This window comes from Macrobrachium rosenbergii, chromosome 48 (assembly GCF_040412425.1).
Source record: "Macrobrachium rosenbergii isolate ZJJX-2024 chromosome 48, ASM4041242v1, whole genome shotgun sequence".
NCBI classification, from domain to species: Eukaryota; Metazoa; Arthropoda; class Malacostraca; order Decapoda; family Palaemonidae; genus Macrobrachium; species Macrobrachium rosenbergii.
This window is the reverse complement of record NC_089788.1, coordinates 62857110-62872760: the sequence shown is the minus strand read 5'-3', so window position 1 is coordinate 62872760 and position 15651 is coordinate 62857110. Positions and strand designations below refer to the sequence as shown.

The following is a 15651-nucleotide window of genomic DNA, read 5'->3' as shown; positions in this document are numbered from 1 at the left end:
TTCAGACCGTCAGGAAGCTCATCAGAGTGAGAGGTCTTTCAAGCAAGGCTGCAGAGGATATTGCGAGGTGCAGAAGGGACTCCTCTAGCAAGTTATACCAATCAAAGTGGACAGCCTTCAGGAATTGGTGTAGAAAAAATAGCATCTCCTCTTCTTTGACGTCTATAACTCAACTTGCCGATTTTTTCATTTACTTAAGAGATTCAAGAAAGTTGATGCCATCAACCATCAAAGGTTACAGAGCCGTGCTATCCTCCATCTTCTCCCATAGAGGGTTAGACCTGTCGAATAACCGAGACTTGTCAGATCTCCTCAAGTCTTTAGACACAGCTAAGACTCCAAAACCTTCCCTTGCCTGAAGAACTTTCTCTTAGAGACCTCACTAAGAAAGTTCTTTTTCTGGTTACCTTAGCAATGGCAAAGAGAGTTAGTGATATACATGCCATTGACAAGAAAGTGGGTTTTTCACAAGGTAATGTTGTTTGTACTTTCACCTTGAATTTTTTGGCCAAGAATGAGTCCCCTTCCAATCCTTGGCCTCAATCCTTTACTGTTCAAACCTCTCCGAAGTGGCTGGCCCTCAAGAATTAGAGGCTTTTTTGTGCCCTGTTAGAGCTATCAAGGATTACTTAGCCAGAACTGCCAACAGAGGAGATTCCTCTAACCTCTGGTGTTCAGTGAAAGACCCAACCAGACCTTTATCCAAAAATGCCCTTGCTTTCTTCGTCAAGGAACTCATTCTGGAGGCGCACAGACACATCAATAAAGAGGATGCACGCCTAGTCAAGTCTCACATTCATGAAGTGCGTTCAATAGCAACTTCAGTGGCTTTCTGTCATAATAAGTCACTTTCGCAGATCACACAGAGCACCTTCTGGAGATTGAAATCAGTGTTGCGTCTCACTACCTTGGGGAGGTCGAAGTTGCGTACCAGGACCTGTTTGTGTTAGGTCCCGTATCTGTAGCTGGCTTGGTTTTAGGGGGAACACACTAGGGGGGTATGTTCTTTATCTTACCTTCTCCTTGTGATTTTATGGTTGCTGAGTTAAAGGGAAGCTGGGGGTGTTCACTTCACTTGGAGTACCCTCCAATCTAGTTTCAGCTATAGAGGGTATAGAGAAGGGGGATGTTTTGTTTTTAGGCTAAATAGTTTTAGGTTAGGCGGTGAGGCCCGTTTTCAGTCTGGTTACTTTCCAATTGCTCAGGGCAAGAGCAATGGAAAGTCACCCCTTGTCTTAGTCAGCAGTGTACTTCCCTGACTACTAGGGGAACAATGGAGCAGAGTAGCTAGCAGTGCTTATGCCCAATACCTCTGCAGGTAGTGGAGCTTCAACCAGCAGCAGTACCTCCCTGCAAAAGCCCATCTACCAGGTAAGGAGACACCTGCCTTTTTATTGGTAGGGATCCATATGATGCCCATGTTTAGAGTTTGTCCCTTTTTTATGATGTGTATCCTTTCGATAACTGATACATCATCCCCTGCCTTTCCACCTTAAATGTGGAATCAGCTTTTACAGTGCTTTGGTAAGGCATTATAATGAAAATGACATTTTTATGATAAAATGAAGTTTCATTATACTTACCAAAACACTAACTTAAAGGCCTCCTCCTCCACGCAGGGGTATACTTACCAAAACACTAACTTAAAGGCCTCCTCCTCCACGCAGGGGGAGGCGTTATCTCAGGCTATCACTTATTATGTATGCCGAGATTGAAACTGTGCTGTTTACTGGGCTAGTCTCCTTCCACTCCCCCCACCGGCATCGGGTGGGGGGGTTGGGTCTCCCACCAATTATATCAGCGTTCCAAACAAAGTTTGAAAAAATATATCTCGGACGTGTCGAAATTTAAGAGATTAAAGCTTTTACAGTGTTTTGGTAAGTATTATGAAACTTCATTTTATCATAAAAATGTCATTTTGTTCATGAGACTTACCTGTCAGATATATACATAGCTGTATTCTCCGAAGTCCGACAGAATTTCAAAAAACTCACGGCACACGCAGTGGGGCCAGGTGGTTAGTACCCATTCCCGCCGCTGGGAGGCGGGTATCAGGAACCATTCCCGTTTTCTATTCAGATTTTCTCTGTCGCCGGTACTGTCAACATCTGTTTTCAGTACTTCCGTCTTTGGATTTCGTAAACTTGTTATTTTTCACTTAAGTATTCAATTTGACTTTTGGTTTTTATCACGGCTGCATCGTGATTGGATTGTGAACTGGCATACGCTTTTGTGGAATGTTTTTTGGATTTGATTTTGATTGCTCTTTGAATGATGTCTGGATCTAGTTCTGCTAGCTTCAGAGTATGTTGTGCGAATGAGTGTAATCCTCACACTGTATGTATGAGGTGAATATTAAATGATCGCTGCAAGGAGTGTGAGACTTGCCAGATGCAAGCTGGAAGGTGTTTGTTGCCTATATCCGCAAGCTGGAGCGTGATAGGATCTGGAGGTCTTCCTCCAGGAGTGCTAGTAGAGTAAGGATATTTATTCCTCTCATGTAAACCCGAGCTTCTCGGGGGGAAAGCAATTAGATCCAAATTTAAGACAACAATTTGGAGTGGAAGGTGATACTTTTCGCCTAATTTATTTTTGTCAAGTACTTGCTTCGCAGTACTTATACTAAAATTGAACGTTACAAATTATAAACACCATCCGTGCTCTGGAATCGAAAGTGATTTCTCTTTAAAGTGCAGTAAGTGTTGTGATCCCCTAGTGCAGTGGAGGGGGCGTCAGATCGGCCGTATAATGCCTCTAGGCCTGGACCTCTGTCGGACTCCCAGGACTTTGGGGTGGGCAAGTCGAAAGCCTCAAGAGGGTTACGCGGACCCCCACCGATCTGGCGTCCCTTGGCAGGACCCTGACGCTTCCCAGGCTGCCAAGGATCGCGGCGTGCACGTATCCTGAAGGACTGCTTTCGCCCTCTCAGATCAGCCCCATAACGCTTCTAGGCCTGGACCTCTGTCAGACTCCCAGGACTCAGGGAATGGACATGTCGAAAGCCGCAAGAGGGTTACGGGGATTCCCACCGATCTGGCGTCCTTCGGCAGGATCTGTTGACGTTTCTCAGGCTGCCAAGGATCGTGCTCGTGCACGTATCCTGAAGGTTTGCTTCTCATCCTCCGAGGCGTCCTCCCCGTGCAAGGGGTGGAACTCTCGGAAGGACTCTCGCCCGCTTTAGAGAAGCTTCAGAGAAGAGGACGCTTCACGTCCTCTTTCTCAAGGCGTATTTTCGTCTTCTTTCAGTGTTTCGACGCTTTTCCATCAGCTGCAGCGTGACGCTCCGCAAGCAGCTATCCTGGGACGCTTCTGTAGCTGCTCGTCAGGACGCCCTCTGCGCTGCCGCACGACACTCGGATGGATGGACAGGACGCTCATCAGGACGTCTCTTTGGTTGCTCGTCGTGACTCTTCAGAGCAATCAAAGACCACTCGCTGGATCGCCATCGTGGCGATCGGCTGCAGCCTGACGCTCCGCAAGCAGCTATCCTGGACGCTTCTGTAGCTGCTCGTCAGGACGCTCCTCTTGCTGCCGTGCAGAACGCTCGGCTGGACGCTCGTCAGGACGCTCATCAGGACGCCTCTTTGGTTGTTCAACGTGACGCTTCAGAGCAATCAAAGACTGCGGGGAATCGAAGCTCCCTTCTGCGTGTTGCACCGCAAGGTCTTCGTTCTCCCAAGGACTTGGGAGACTCTCTGGTTTCTCCCATTGAAGAGAGAAGTCTCTTGTGAGTCGGAGCCTGCAGACCTTGAGCAGCCTCCTACTTCCTCGTCTACGGTCTACCAGGTGTTAGCCGGTCTTCTCAAGGACTTGTTTGGTGACAAGTTCAAACCCTCGGCTCCTCTCTCTCCTCCTTCGCAGTTAACTTCGTCCAAGACGATGAGAGCGTCGGGGTTTGTTAAGATGACTTCATCTCTGGCGACGAAGAAGGCCTTCAAGAAGGTTAACACCTGGATTGAGGAAAGAAAGACCCAAGGCAAGACTTCTTTTACCCTGCCTCCGTCCAAGCTTTGCGACAAGGCAGGTTTGTGGTACTAGACCGAGAGGACGTCGGCTCAAGTGTTCCTTCGTCGTCCCAGGGTCTTCGCTGCACCTTGGTCGACGCGCCCAGAGGGTCCTTCCTATCTGCAACCAAAGTGTCGTGGACTTTGTCGGAGAGACGGATCTCCATTTGAAGGGACTTTTTCGTCCCATGGAAGTCTTTTATTTCCTGGACTGGTGTTTGGGGACTATAGACGTTAAAGATTAGACGTTCCTTCTCTATCAGCCTGAGGGAGCTGTCCAGCGTCTTGATCTGCTTGGACAAGGCCGTCAGGGATGACTCGGAGGAACTGGCTTCCCTCTTTTGTACGGGCCTCTTGAAGAAGAGGGCCTTGTACTGTAACTTTACACTAAATCAGTTTCTCCGTCGCAGAGGGCAGAATTGCTGTTCGCCCCGTTGTCGAGCCATCTCTCCCCCCTGTCTTTGATCGAGGATCTCGCCGCCAGCTTGAAGGAGAAGGCCACTCAAGATCTCTTGGCCCACTCGTCAAACGCCCGGCAGTCCCTTTGTCGTCGCTGTCGGGTCAGACCTCCAGGAAACAGAAGCCCTTTCATAGAGGAGCTTCTTCCTATAGATCCTCTCCCGAGGAAGAGGTCTTTCCAGAGGCGGAGCCCGCCTAAACCTAGGGGCAAGAAGTGACCTGCAGCGCCCCAGACGCCTGTAGGAGCCAGGCTTTTTCGTTTATGTGGAGCCTGGAGAGCAAGAGGGGCGGACTCCTGGTCCCTCCTAATTATCGAGAGAGGATGCAAGATCCCCTTTCTCTACACGCCACATCTGTGCACGTTGCCCAGGGATTTGTCGCCCTTCTACCATCAAGAGAAGCAACAGCCCTTTTCGAGTTATTAGTGCAAATGCTCGAGAAAAAGCTGTGGAGCTAGTCCTGGAGCTGGACTCCCAGGATTCTTCTGCCGACTGTTCCTAGTTCCGAAGCAGTCGGAAGGATGGAGATCAGTCCTAGATGTCAGCGGACTGAACCGCTTCATGGCGAAGGGGAAGTTCACGATGGAGACGTCCTAGTCTGTTCTAGGAGCATTTAGACCAGGAGATTGGTTGTCTCGCTGGACCTTCGGGACACCTTCTTTCACGTCCCCATACATCCCCAGTCGAGGAAGTTCCTGAGGTTTGTATCGCGGACGAGTGTTCCAATTCAGAGCTCTTTGCTTCGGGATAAGCACAGCCCCTATGATCTTCACGATCTTCATGAAGAATGTGGCGAGATGGCTTCACTTAGCAGGCATACGAATCTCGCTTTACCTGAACGATTGGCTCTTTCGAGCCTCTTCACAGTCAAAATGTCTGGAGGACCTGAAATCGACATTGAAGTTGACGAAGTCCCTAGGACTTTTAGTAAACGTAGACAAGTCCCATCTGATCCCGACGCAGTCCATAGTGTTCTGGGGATTCAGATGGATTCAGTGGCTTTTCAAGCTTTTCCATCCCAGGAACGGCAGCAATGCTTTGGAAAAGTCCCATCCTACCTGGGAAGGAAACATGCCCGGTGAGGGAATGGTTGAGTTTGCTGGGGACCATTTCCTCGCTGGAGAAGTTGGTTTCCCTGGGAAGACTGCATCTCAGACCCCTCCAGTTTTTCCTGGCGGAAAACTAGATAAACTAGGAGGATCTAAAGGAGTCCCTGAGGATCTCTCCCGTAGTCAAGGATCTCCTGAGGTGGTGGCTCGTCCCCTCAAAGTTGGCAGAAGAGGTTTTCTACACCTTCAGAGCCCCGATCTAGTGTTGTTTTCCGGACGCGTGCAGGGGGAGGGATGAGGAGCAACACTAGGGGAAGGAAGTGTCAGGCACCTGGAGAGGGGAACAGGTGTCCTGGCACATCAATATCAAAGAGATTAGGGCGATTCTGCTGGCCCTGCTTTTTCTTCGAGAGCCAAGCTTCAGGCCGAGTGATACAGGTAAACTAGGACAACACCACAGCCCTGGCATACCTCAAGAAACAGGGAGGAACTCTCTCCCGGTCCCTGTTTGTACTGGCGTAGGATTTCCTGCTTTGGGCGCATGCTCGGGGTATCATGATCCTTACGAGGTTCATGGCAGGAGTGGAGTATGTCCACGAGGACCTTCTCAGTCGGCAACGTCATCTTCCGCCGACCGAGTGGACCCTTCATGAGGAGGTGTGTCAGGAGCTGTGGTGATTATGAGGACGTCCCTTGGTGGATCTCTTCACGACATCCATGACAAGGAGGCTTCCTCTATACTGCTCTCCCGTACTAGATCCAGGAGCAGTAGCGGTAGATGCCCTCGTCTGGGATTGGAAGGGATTGGATCTTTACACCTTTCCTCCCTTCAAGATTCTGGGGAGGTCATCAGGAAGTTCGCAGCGCCGGAAGGGACGCCAATGATGTTGATCGCCCCCTTTGGCCAGCGGCAGGGTGGTTCACAGAGGTCATGACCTTCCTGGTGGACTTCCCAAGAGCGCTTCCCCTTAGAACCGATCTGCTCAGACAGCCCCACTTCGAAAGGTACCACAAAACCTCCCCGCTCTGAGTCTGACTGCGTTCAGACTATCACGAAATTGGCGAGAGCGAGGGTTTTTCATGAGCAGTGGCAAGGGCTATCGCTGGCGCCAGGAGACCCTCCTCCAATTTGGTGTACCAATCTTAGTGGGCCAATTTCAGGAAAGGGTGCAGAAGCAAGGGGATTTTCCTCAACCTCGATCTCTGTGCCGCAGATAGCAGACTTCCTTCTTCATCTTGGGGAGAAGGAAAAACTGGCAGTCTCGACAATTAGAGGACGTTGAAATGTGCTCTCGGCAGGCTTCAGACATAGAGTTTTAGACTTAACCGACAATAAGGATCTTCACGATCTCTTGAGGTCCTTTTGAGACTTCTAAGGTACCTCATCCGTGGAGGCCTTCCTAGAACCTGGATATTGTCCTAGAATTTTTGAAGTCGGTTACATTCGAGCCTCTTCATTCGGCATCGCCCAGGAATGTGACAAAGAAGGCTTTTTTCCTAACTGCTCTGGCGACAACGAAGAGAGTTAGTGAAGTTCAAGCCATCAACAAGCACACAGACTTTAGAGGGCATAAGGCCTTATGCTCCCTTAGCCCTGTTTCTCGCCAAGAACGAGAACCCTTCTACCCCTTGGCCCAAGAGTTTTGGGTTCAAGGATATAGCAGAAATTCTTGGGCAAGAATAAGAGAGAGTCCTGTGCCCTGTCAGGGCTCTCAATTTCTTCTTAGATAGGACGAAAGGAGGCCGAGGCCCGTCGGACAATTTGTGGTGTTCTGTCAAAGGCCGGACTTTCCGATGTCCAAGAATGCTCTGACATTCTTTTTAAGAAGTACGTTCAGGGAGGCTCATTCTACCTGCCAAGACAGCGACATGAGACTCCTGAAAGTCAAGGCTCACTTAGTGAGAGCTATCGCGACCTCGGTGGCTTTCCAGAAGAACATGTCCCTTAGCGATCTTCTGGGTACCACCTTCTGGCGAAGCGATTCGGTGTTCGCTTCACATTTCTTGCGGGACGTGAAGACGACATACGAAAACTGCTACTCGCTAGGACCATACGTTTCCGCATGCGAGGTTAGGAAGTATTTTTTAATCTTGATTTTGTGTTTTTATGGTTGTTGGGTTAGCCACCGGAGGTGGACGTCCCAGTCTTTAGCTTATACTAAGTTTTATTACTTAGATAGGCTCGGTCAGGTGGTTGGTCGTTGCTCCTTTTGCCCTCACAGTATGGTCTTATGATCTAGTCCCATTGTGGTCACGCCCCCGTGGACAGATCATCTAGATCTCACCAGCTATATAGGTCACTACCTTGCTGGAGACTCTAGTAAAGCAGAAGCAGGCTTGGGTGACAGTATCACGAAGTCAGCTATGCTAACAGGTAAGGAACCAAGGCGTCAGTCACCTACATATATTTGTTTCGTAAATCCTATTCTGTCTCTTCCCACCTCCAATGGTGGGATTCAGCTATATATATATCTGACAGGTAAGTCTCATGAACAAAATGATATTTTAATAATAAAAGAAAGTTTGTTCATACTTACCTGGCAGATATATATAATCATAGTGCCCACCCTCCTCCCCTCAGGAGACAGTGGCACTAGAAAATCTGAATAGAAAACAGGAATGGTTCCTGATACCCGCCTCCCAGCGGCGGGAATGGGTACTAACCACCTGGCCCCACTGCGTGTGCCGTGAGTTTTTTGAAATTCTGTCGGACTTCGGAGAATACAGCTATATATATATCTGCCAGGTAAGTATGAACAAACTTTATTTTATTATTAAAATATCATATTCATTACAAGTAAAGGAATGTCATATTCATTACTAGTAAGCATATTTTCCTTAAAATATTCCCATACATGCAAGGGCAGAACTGTCAAGTTAGAACAGCCTTCATGTTAAGTTTTTATTATGTTTAAACCATAAATCCAAGGGTAAAAAGGAGAATTAGGTACAGGTACAGTTTATATCTGTGTACAGTCCATATCTTTACTCTATATGTATATGGTTTACACTAGTCTTGCTGCCCCACAGTTTAGCAACACCGGTCTATTATTGTATTACAGTAGTTTTGTGCTGGTAATTTTTTAACTTTCATGATAAACCTGCTGATCAACATCAGGTAAAGAATGAAATTGACAAAAAATCACGTAAATTCACTTGTACTGTAAATGTATTTATAAAATTATACCTCATTACTTTGTTGTTCTCTGTACTGCACAGTAATGTATACAGTATACAGTACTGTATGTGCAGTAAATACTTTAATGTACTGTATAGTATAAAATTTTTGGTAATTTTTGTACCATTCAGCATTCACATATTTATGCATTCACTTTAAGTCATACATTAAAATGCATTTGAGTTAAGGTGGTTTGATTACATGTGACGACAAGATGGAGCACATTATGGATAAGAGACAAAACTTGTCTGTTAAAGGTAGGGAGTAGGAATAGTGGTGGGCCAGTTTTATGGTGATGAGTGTGATATTTAGGGAAGTAAGTGTGAAAAGATAGATTTGAAACCTCCAGACAGTTAACTAATACCCTGATTGAATTTCAGTGGTGCAAGCAACCAGCTGAACAAATCCCGTTTGGAAGTACTGAAAGCCCAGGAAGCCCACATTAGAAATGTATTGCATGAAGCCAGACAGAAACTCCATGTGATCACCCAGAGTGATGCAAAGTACCAAAAGCTTCTTGAGGATCTCATTTGCCAGGGCCTCTGCCAGGTATGGAATTGAATGAATTATTTCTGCCACTGTGGGTTATTTGGATTTACTGCATTCATGTTAAGTATTTTTTCTTGACTTTATGTTTAGTTAATTTTATTTTTTTATATTAAAAGTTATTTATTTATTTATTTTTTTTCATATGAAAACTTAAGTCAGTAGGCCTATTTGTGTTTTTCTGAACCAAAGTAATTTTTGCACTAAAATCAGTAACCTACCAACTGTATAAAATTTAGCAGTCCACCCCTGCATTTGCATGGCATTGGCTCCAAGACTGGTACAGTAGCTGTGTAATCCTTTAGGAAACTATTTTACTTCTGTGAAAGTCCTGAATGTACTCAGTATCCACAAGCCCTTTGTTGGCCGAGTCGGTTGAGCTTCAGACCGTCATTTGATGGGCCGGAGTTCAATTCCCGCCGCCGGCTGATGAAGAGTTAGAGGAATTTATTTCTGGTGATAGAAATTCATTTCTCGCTATAATGTGGTTCGGATTCCACAATAAGCTGTAGGTCCCGTTGCTAAGTAACCAATTGGTTCTTAGCCACGTAAAATAAGTCTAATCCTTCGGGCCAGCCCTAGGAGAGGTGTTAATCAGCTCAGTGGTCTGGTAAAACTAAGGTATACTTAACTTTTTTAACTCAGTATCCACAGTTCAGCTTTAATTTACTTTGTATGTTTAATATTCAAAATATGTAGGTTATGAAGTTACTACACATCCTGTATGGATTTGAAAGACAAAAAATAAATACACATTACATTAGTGACCAACACAATTGTTTGGAAGTCAGTCGCTCTCTCTGTCTTTTGTAGAAATGCTTTTTCTTCAAAATATTTAAAATCTAATTGTGTGCAAGTTGGCTAGTCATAGCAGTACAGTACTGTACTTTAGTATGCTCTCATAATAGGGACATTTAATTTCAACCATGCATTATCATCATCTTTCGGATGAAAGAGGGTATTAACGCTTTCTGGTTGCTCTTTATAGCCTCATGGTATAAAATACATTTTGTCAACATCCTTGATTTTGTTATGCTGTGTAAGCAAGAATTGGTAATAGGTGGAGTTTGGTATTGAACAACTACCTTGTAAGAGATAGTACTTAGTGTTCCTTGGGCTGGTGTTTGCCATTACATGTTTTGCCATATTTCAGGTACTATAATACCAAATGTCTCTTACTTAGCATAATCAATAGATTTTGGTGTAATAGCAGTTTCTCAACCACATAGGAAATTGCCAGTGTTTTACCATTTCTTATGCTTGGACAAAGCCTCTTTTAGCAGCCAGTGACTGGCCAGTAGCATTAGCTGTTTATGTGCACTAAAGGAAAAGTTACTGAATGCAAGACTAGTATGATATCTAGAGTTTAACAATATTTTATTACCCTTACAATTTGGATTTCAAAAGGTGCATTCTACAGTACACACACTAATTCAGCCTTAGACCCCTCTGTGTAAGGCCTTTGCCTCCAGGCATCATCATTCATCAGTTGTCTTTGGCATAGAGAAGGCTTACAATACAGTGCTGTCTCAAGATATACAGTACAGTCAGTCACTTGTAGCTCTTTTTCTTTCAGTTTAACAAATTCAGAATGGGCATATCTGAGAATATTGCAACTGCAGTTTGGGTTCAATGTCACTGATGGATTTGTCTATGGAATATGCTTTATATTATGTAAACTTAGTTTAAAAAGTCAAGGCCTTGACCCTTCAGTGAATCTGTTCTTTTGTGGGCTTGAAGTAGCATTAATCTGTAAACTCTAAAGGCAGTGTTACCCAGATTTCTTTGGGAGCAATATTCTGAAAGACTTAACAACATGATGATGGAACTGCTGGCTAAGAATCATGCCTTTTCATTTTTTTTGTCAAGAGTTTACATGAGTTTTGTAATCTCTAAGGCTGAATTATATTTGGCTGACAGTGAGTTTACTAGCTTCTGAGGTGGCACTTCACAAGCAGAAGCAGCTGCCTGGCAGTGTTGCAACTTTGTTGGGCTGTATTTGGTGTAGCTTATGTTGTTTGTAGTGAGACCCATGGCACATGTAGTTACAGAGTGAAAAGCAGTATCTGTACCCCTGCTGTGGTGTGGACATCAGATACAATACCTTTCCTGAGAACACAGTGATTTGTTGTGGCAGAAGGTCAAATCCTATGAAATTTTTGACGTGTGATATAGACTCCATTGCAAATTTTAGGTCCTGATGTTAATGCTTGGTGATTATGCAGTAGGCTCAACCAGTGTCTTTTCGTTGGCTGTGCTTAGCCTTGGCAGGGATGACAAGGTCTTGTCTTTCATCACAGTAGACCTGTACCAGTGAAGTGGCCAAATACTATGTAGTTCAGAAAATGGTCTTGATGAACCAGCTTTTCCAAATATAATAATCTCATGATGAATATTGACTTAGTTAAGCCACCAAAGTTGGATTGCTTGGTATGGTAAGAGTCCTTAAATCAGGTCGTCTATGAGGAGGATATGCTGAAAATGGCTGTTCTGCTTGCTTTTACATCTACTTTAGTTTGCAGGCTAAGTGAGCTACATAGGCTGTTAAAATTATTCATACCAGAGGATGGGCACCAGTGCATTTAGACATCAAGATTCACATCAAGGAATTGGGTTCCTGCTAAGTTGAAAGGACAACATGCTGCTGTTTGGAGTTTGTTGGGGAATGGGGAAAATAAAGCCAATGATCTTTTGTGCCCAGTGAGAGCCCTTATCAATTATTTCGGGGAGTTGATGTAATGTAGTCTGCTGTCCTACCATCAGTGAGTGCAACACACACAGTTATTTCAAGAATTTTTTTAGCATTCCTGAATCAAATTGGTGTTTTAGTGGTAAGGGCTTAATCCAAGTTTACAATAAAATAAAACAGAATGTCTGTAGCTCAAGTTATTAATGTAGGTTGTTGTCATTTAACTTTTGACTCATGTCTCCTATGGAATAAATGTCTTTGTTGCATTGACATGTTATGGGTAGGCATGATTAATTCTGACATATCATATTGTCACATACTTTAGGCGAACGTATCCTTAGCAGTCAGAATCATATGTGATCTCTGGAAAGTTCAGAGTGCCTACAACAAACATTATGGATCTCCAGTTGGTCATATTGCAGGAAAGACATTACTGTATATTGTTCTGTCTTACATAATTACCGTATGTTTATCTGAACATACATGACACCAGTACACTGATGATCATTATTGCTATTAGTAGTGTATTGTAGTGGTACAGTATAGGGCTTCCCCTCATGGCAGTGATACTCACATGGAAGGACTAGGTGGTCTTTGAAGAATTTATTTCTCTTGGCCAAGTGGTTCCAGTGTGAGCAGTGATGTAGTTATGAGGTGTATATTTATGAAACAAAAGTAATTTAAATTACAATTTATATTACTGTGAATTAATTAAGAGGGTGCAGATCAGTTTCATCTTCAATATCTCTGGGTAAGTTATCATTGTACGTTACCCCATTTGTGATGTGCATTACATTTAATTAAAGGATGAGGGTACACAATGTGTAAATTGATCATTGAAAAATATAATATAGTGAAGTGCTATTTTTTATTTTTTTGCCAGCTGTTGGAACCAGAGCTGATTATCAGGTGTCGTCGTGCTGACCATGGTCTGATAGAAACTGTTATACCAATAGCTGCACAAAGATACAAGGATCAGACTGGACGCACTTGTAAATTGACTGTCGACACTGCAAATTGGCTGCCAGCAGAAATGTAAGAAAAAGTATTGGGTATTTATTATAGGTACAGGATTTTTAAATATTTCCAATAACCTAATCATTTCATGTGAGTGGTTGTTCATGAAAAACATTAATTTTAATATTTCAGTGATAATTGCTGGTGATTTTTATCAAAATACCAGGCCTTTAGCAAATATTAATTGTTTCCCTGGCTCTTAAGTACATTTTTCTTTCTTTGTTCTGTTTCCTACTATTTACTCTCCAGTCACAGGATTTCCAATGAAATGTATTGCTCTACTAGAATGGATGAATACTGTACCTTAGAAAGTTAAAAGATTATACAGTATTTGGAACCACATATATATTTTAGCTCTGCTATGCCAGACATAGGAGTTTGATTCCCCAAAACCAAATTTTTGGCACAATTTATCTGTTGGCCTCTTGATAGTACAAACTATTCATCCCTCCCTATAACCCTGGTTGCCTAAGCTTGATGCTGCAAGCCCAAGTGCACTGATAGAAAGCAACCAAGTACTGTACAGAAAAATAAATAAGCAAAGGATAAACTAAAGAGCTAAGAAAAATAACACTAAGAAACGAGGTTCGTGTCAGTCTGCCCTCTAATTTCTATTACTGCTCATAAATTAAGCACATACAGTTGCCAAGTATTTGTTAGCTTAAATTTGCCCTCTGGATGTAAGTTAAGTTCAGGTTAAAGATCATAAACTTTGTTGGTCCATGTTTGCCTTGAGCATTAAATTAAAATTTGATGATTGATTTTACTGTTTTTAGATAGTAATATGCAAAAAATAGCAGCATTATTGGAGTTCTAATGAAATTTTGATTAATTTCAGCTGTGGTGGTATTGAACTTCTCACAAAGGGAAACCGCATCAAGGTCTCAAACACTTTGGAAGCCAGATTGGAGATGTTGGCCCAACAGATGCTTCCTGAAATAAGGCAAATGCTTTTTGGTGCCAATCCAAACCGTAAATTTGACAATTAGATCATCTGCCAAGAGTATTTGAAGATAATTTGTTAGAGCAAAGCACAATTTTTCTTTTCTCCCCATACCTTGTAATAGTTAATTTTGAGGTTGTGTATGTGCGATAATATGTATAGATAGTGTTGCTGTGTCATGGATTTCTCACTAAGTTATATTGTGGAAGGATTATGTGGTTTTGTCTATTACTTTTACATGACATTCCAGGTTGACGTGTTTGTTGAAAAAAAGTAAAGGATGCTTTTTACAGATTTGTGACTATAAATTTTCATGGTTGGTGAAGACCAAGTTTGTTGAGTACTTTAAAATACATTGGTAGACTTTAAAGTAAAAAGCTGAACGTTATAAAATTAACCATTCAAGTCAAGCACTGAGTAGGGCTTACCAGGTAGAAAGGTTTGTGTACTTACCAGGCTGTATGTTGAATAAGTCAATTTTTCTGTATATTTATGAACTAATAATGGTTTCTGTAAAAAAAATGGATAAAAGTCTTTAAAAATCATTATTAGTTATTTTTGTAAATAATTGTCACACCAGACCAGACTTGCAAAATAAGATGCTCTTTCAGAATCATCACTGTAAATACTACCTGAGGTTAGAGGTAAATCCTGAAATATTGAATGTTGAATTTTCTTTGCAAGTATTGATGAGCTGTTATTCTCAAGTTTTCTGGTATTTCAGAAATTTCAATAGCCTTTGACCTTTGTTCAAAATTGTAACAGTTCATAATTTTAATGGGAGTACTGTTAATGTAGACAGTGAAAATAAAGAGTTAATTACTCTTACTTCTTTACTGTTGTATTGTTCCTGCTTCTTATAGGAAAAGCATTACGCAAGTCTTTCTTTTCCACAATTTAGTCCAGTAGTATAGTATCTTATCTTGTGGCAACAGTGTAAAATTTAAATTATAGCAGCTTTTCAAGATTGTATAATGGAAACTGTGTGCCAGTACAGTTTCTTTTGCAGTGTAAAATATCTCTGGCAAGTTGTATATCATGGCACTTCTCCCCAAACTAGCAAACCAAGTCCTAAAGGGAAAGACTAAATGCCATGAGGATAGACAAGCACTTTAAGTGGAGTTCTGCCAAGCTAGAGAAAATATGGAATACTGGGTATGAGTTCATCACATTTGTGTGCACGCAATATACATATTGAAAGCAACACTGGTCAAGAGGATCTGATAGCAGGACTGCCTGTATCCACTAAAGGGAAACTACCTGTCAATAAGGAACTGATGGCACTATGTACCTACTCATACCAGTTCAAGAGCCAAAACTTAACTTACAGAACAACTTGCACATAACCACAGCAGATCGGTGGGTCAAATAGCAGATAAAAGAGTTTGGGGCATCCTTAGTAATAGCTTCCATTCCTAAAGTCAAATACATTTGAGGATCCCCAAGAAAGACTTGAAACCGTAGCGGAGTTGTGTGCAATCCAGAGTTACATCATCTGAGTCTGCTATAAGCAAGACTATCCTTAAAAAATTGCTTTTTTGCTGGTCCGGAAATCAAGCGAACACGAGCAGGAGCAAAGTCCAGAGAGGCCAGAAGTAGAGAATGTGAAGAAGTAGAATTCTTAGAAGGTTAAGCAGCAGAGAGTCTCTCAAGGATGTGGTGAACAGGATGCAATTAGGAGATGGCACAAATTGCTGTCACTAGTGGCATGAAGAGAGCTAGTAGATAGACAAGAGGATCCTATAGGATCAAGTGAGGTAAAGGATC

At 43.0% G+C, this 15651-nt stretch overlaps 1 protein-coding gene across 1 annotated transcript in view; it reads left to right on the top strand.

Annotated features, from left to right (window-relative positions):
* Vha26 (V-type proton ATPase subunit Vha26) overlaps positions 1–14708 on the top strand; it is a 29273-nt gene extending 14565 nt beyond the window's left edge. Inside the window, exons 3-5 of the mRNA XM_067091964.1 lie at positions 9070–9238; positions 12808–12959; positions 13780–14708. Coding sequence (XP_066948065.1) covers positions 9070–9238; positions 12808–12959; positions 13780–13930 — 472 coding nt within the window. The 3' untranslated portion in view covers positions 13931–14708. The remainder of the gene's footprint in view (positions 1–9069; positions 9239–12807; positions 12960–13779) is intronic.
* Positions 14709–15651: the final 943 nt, after the last annotated feature.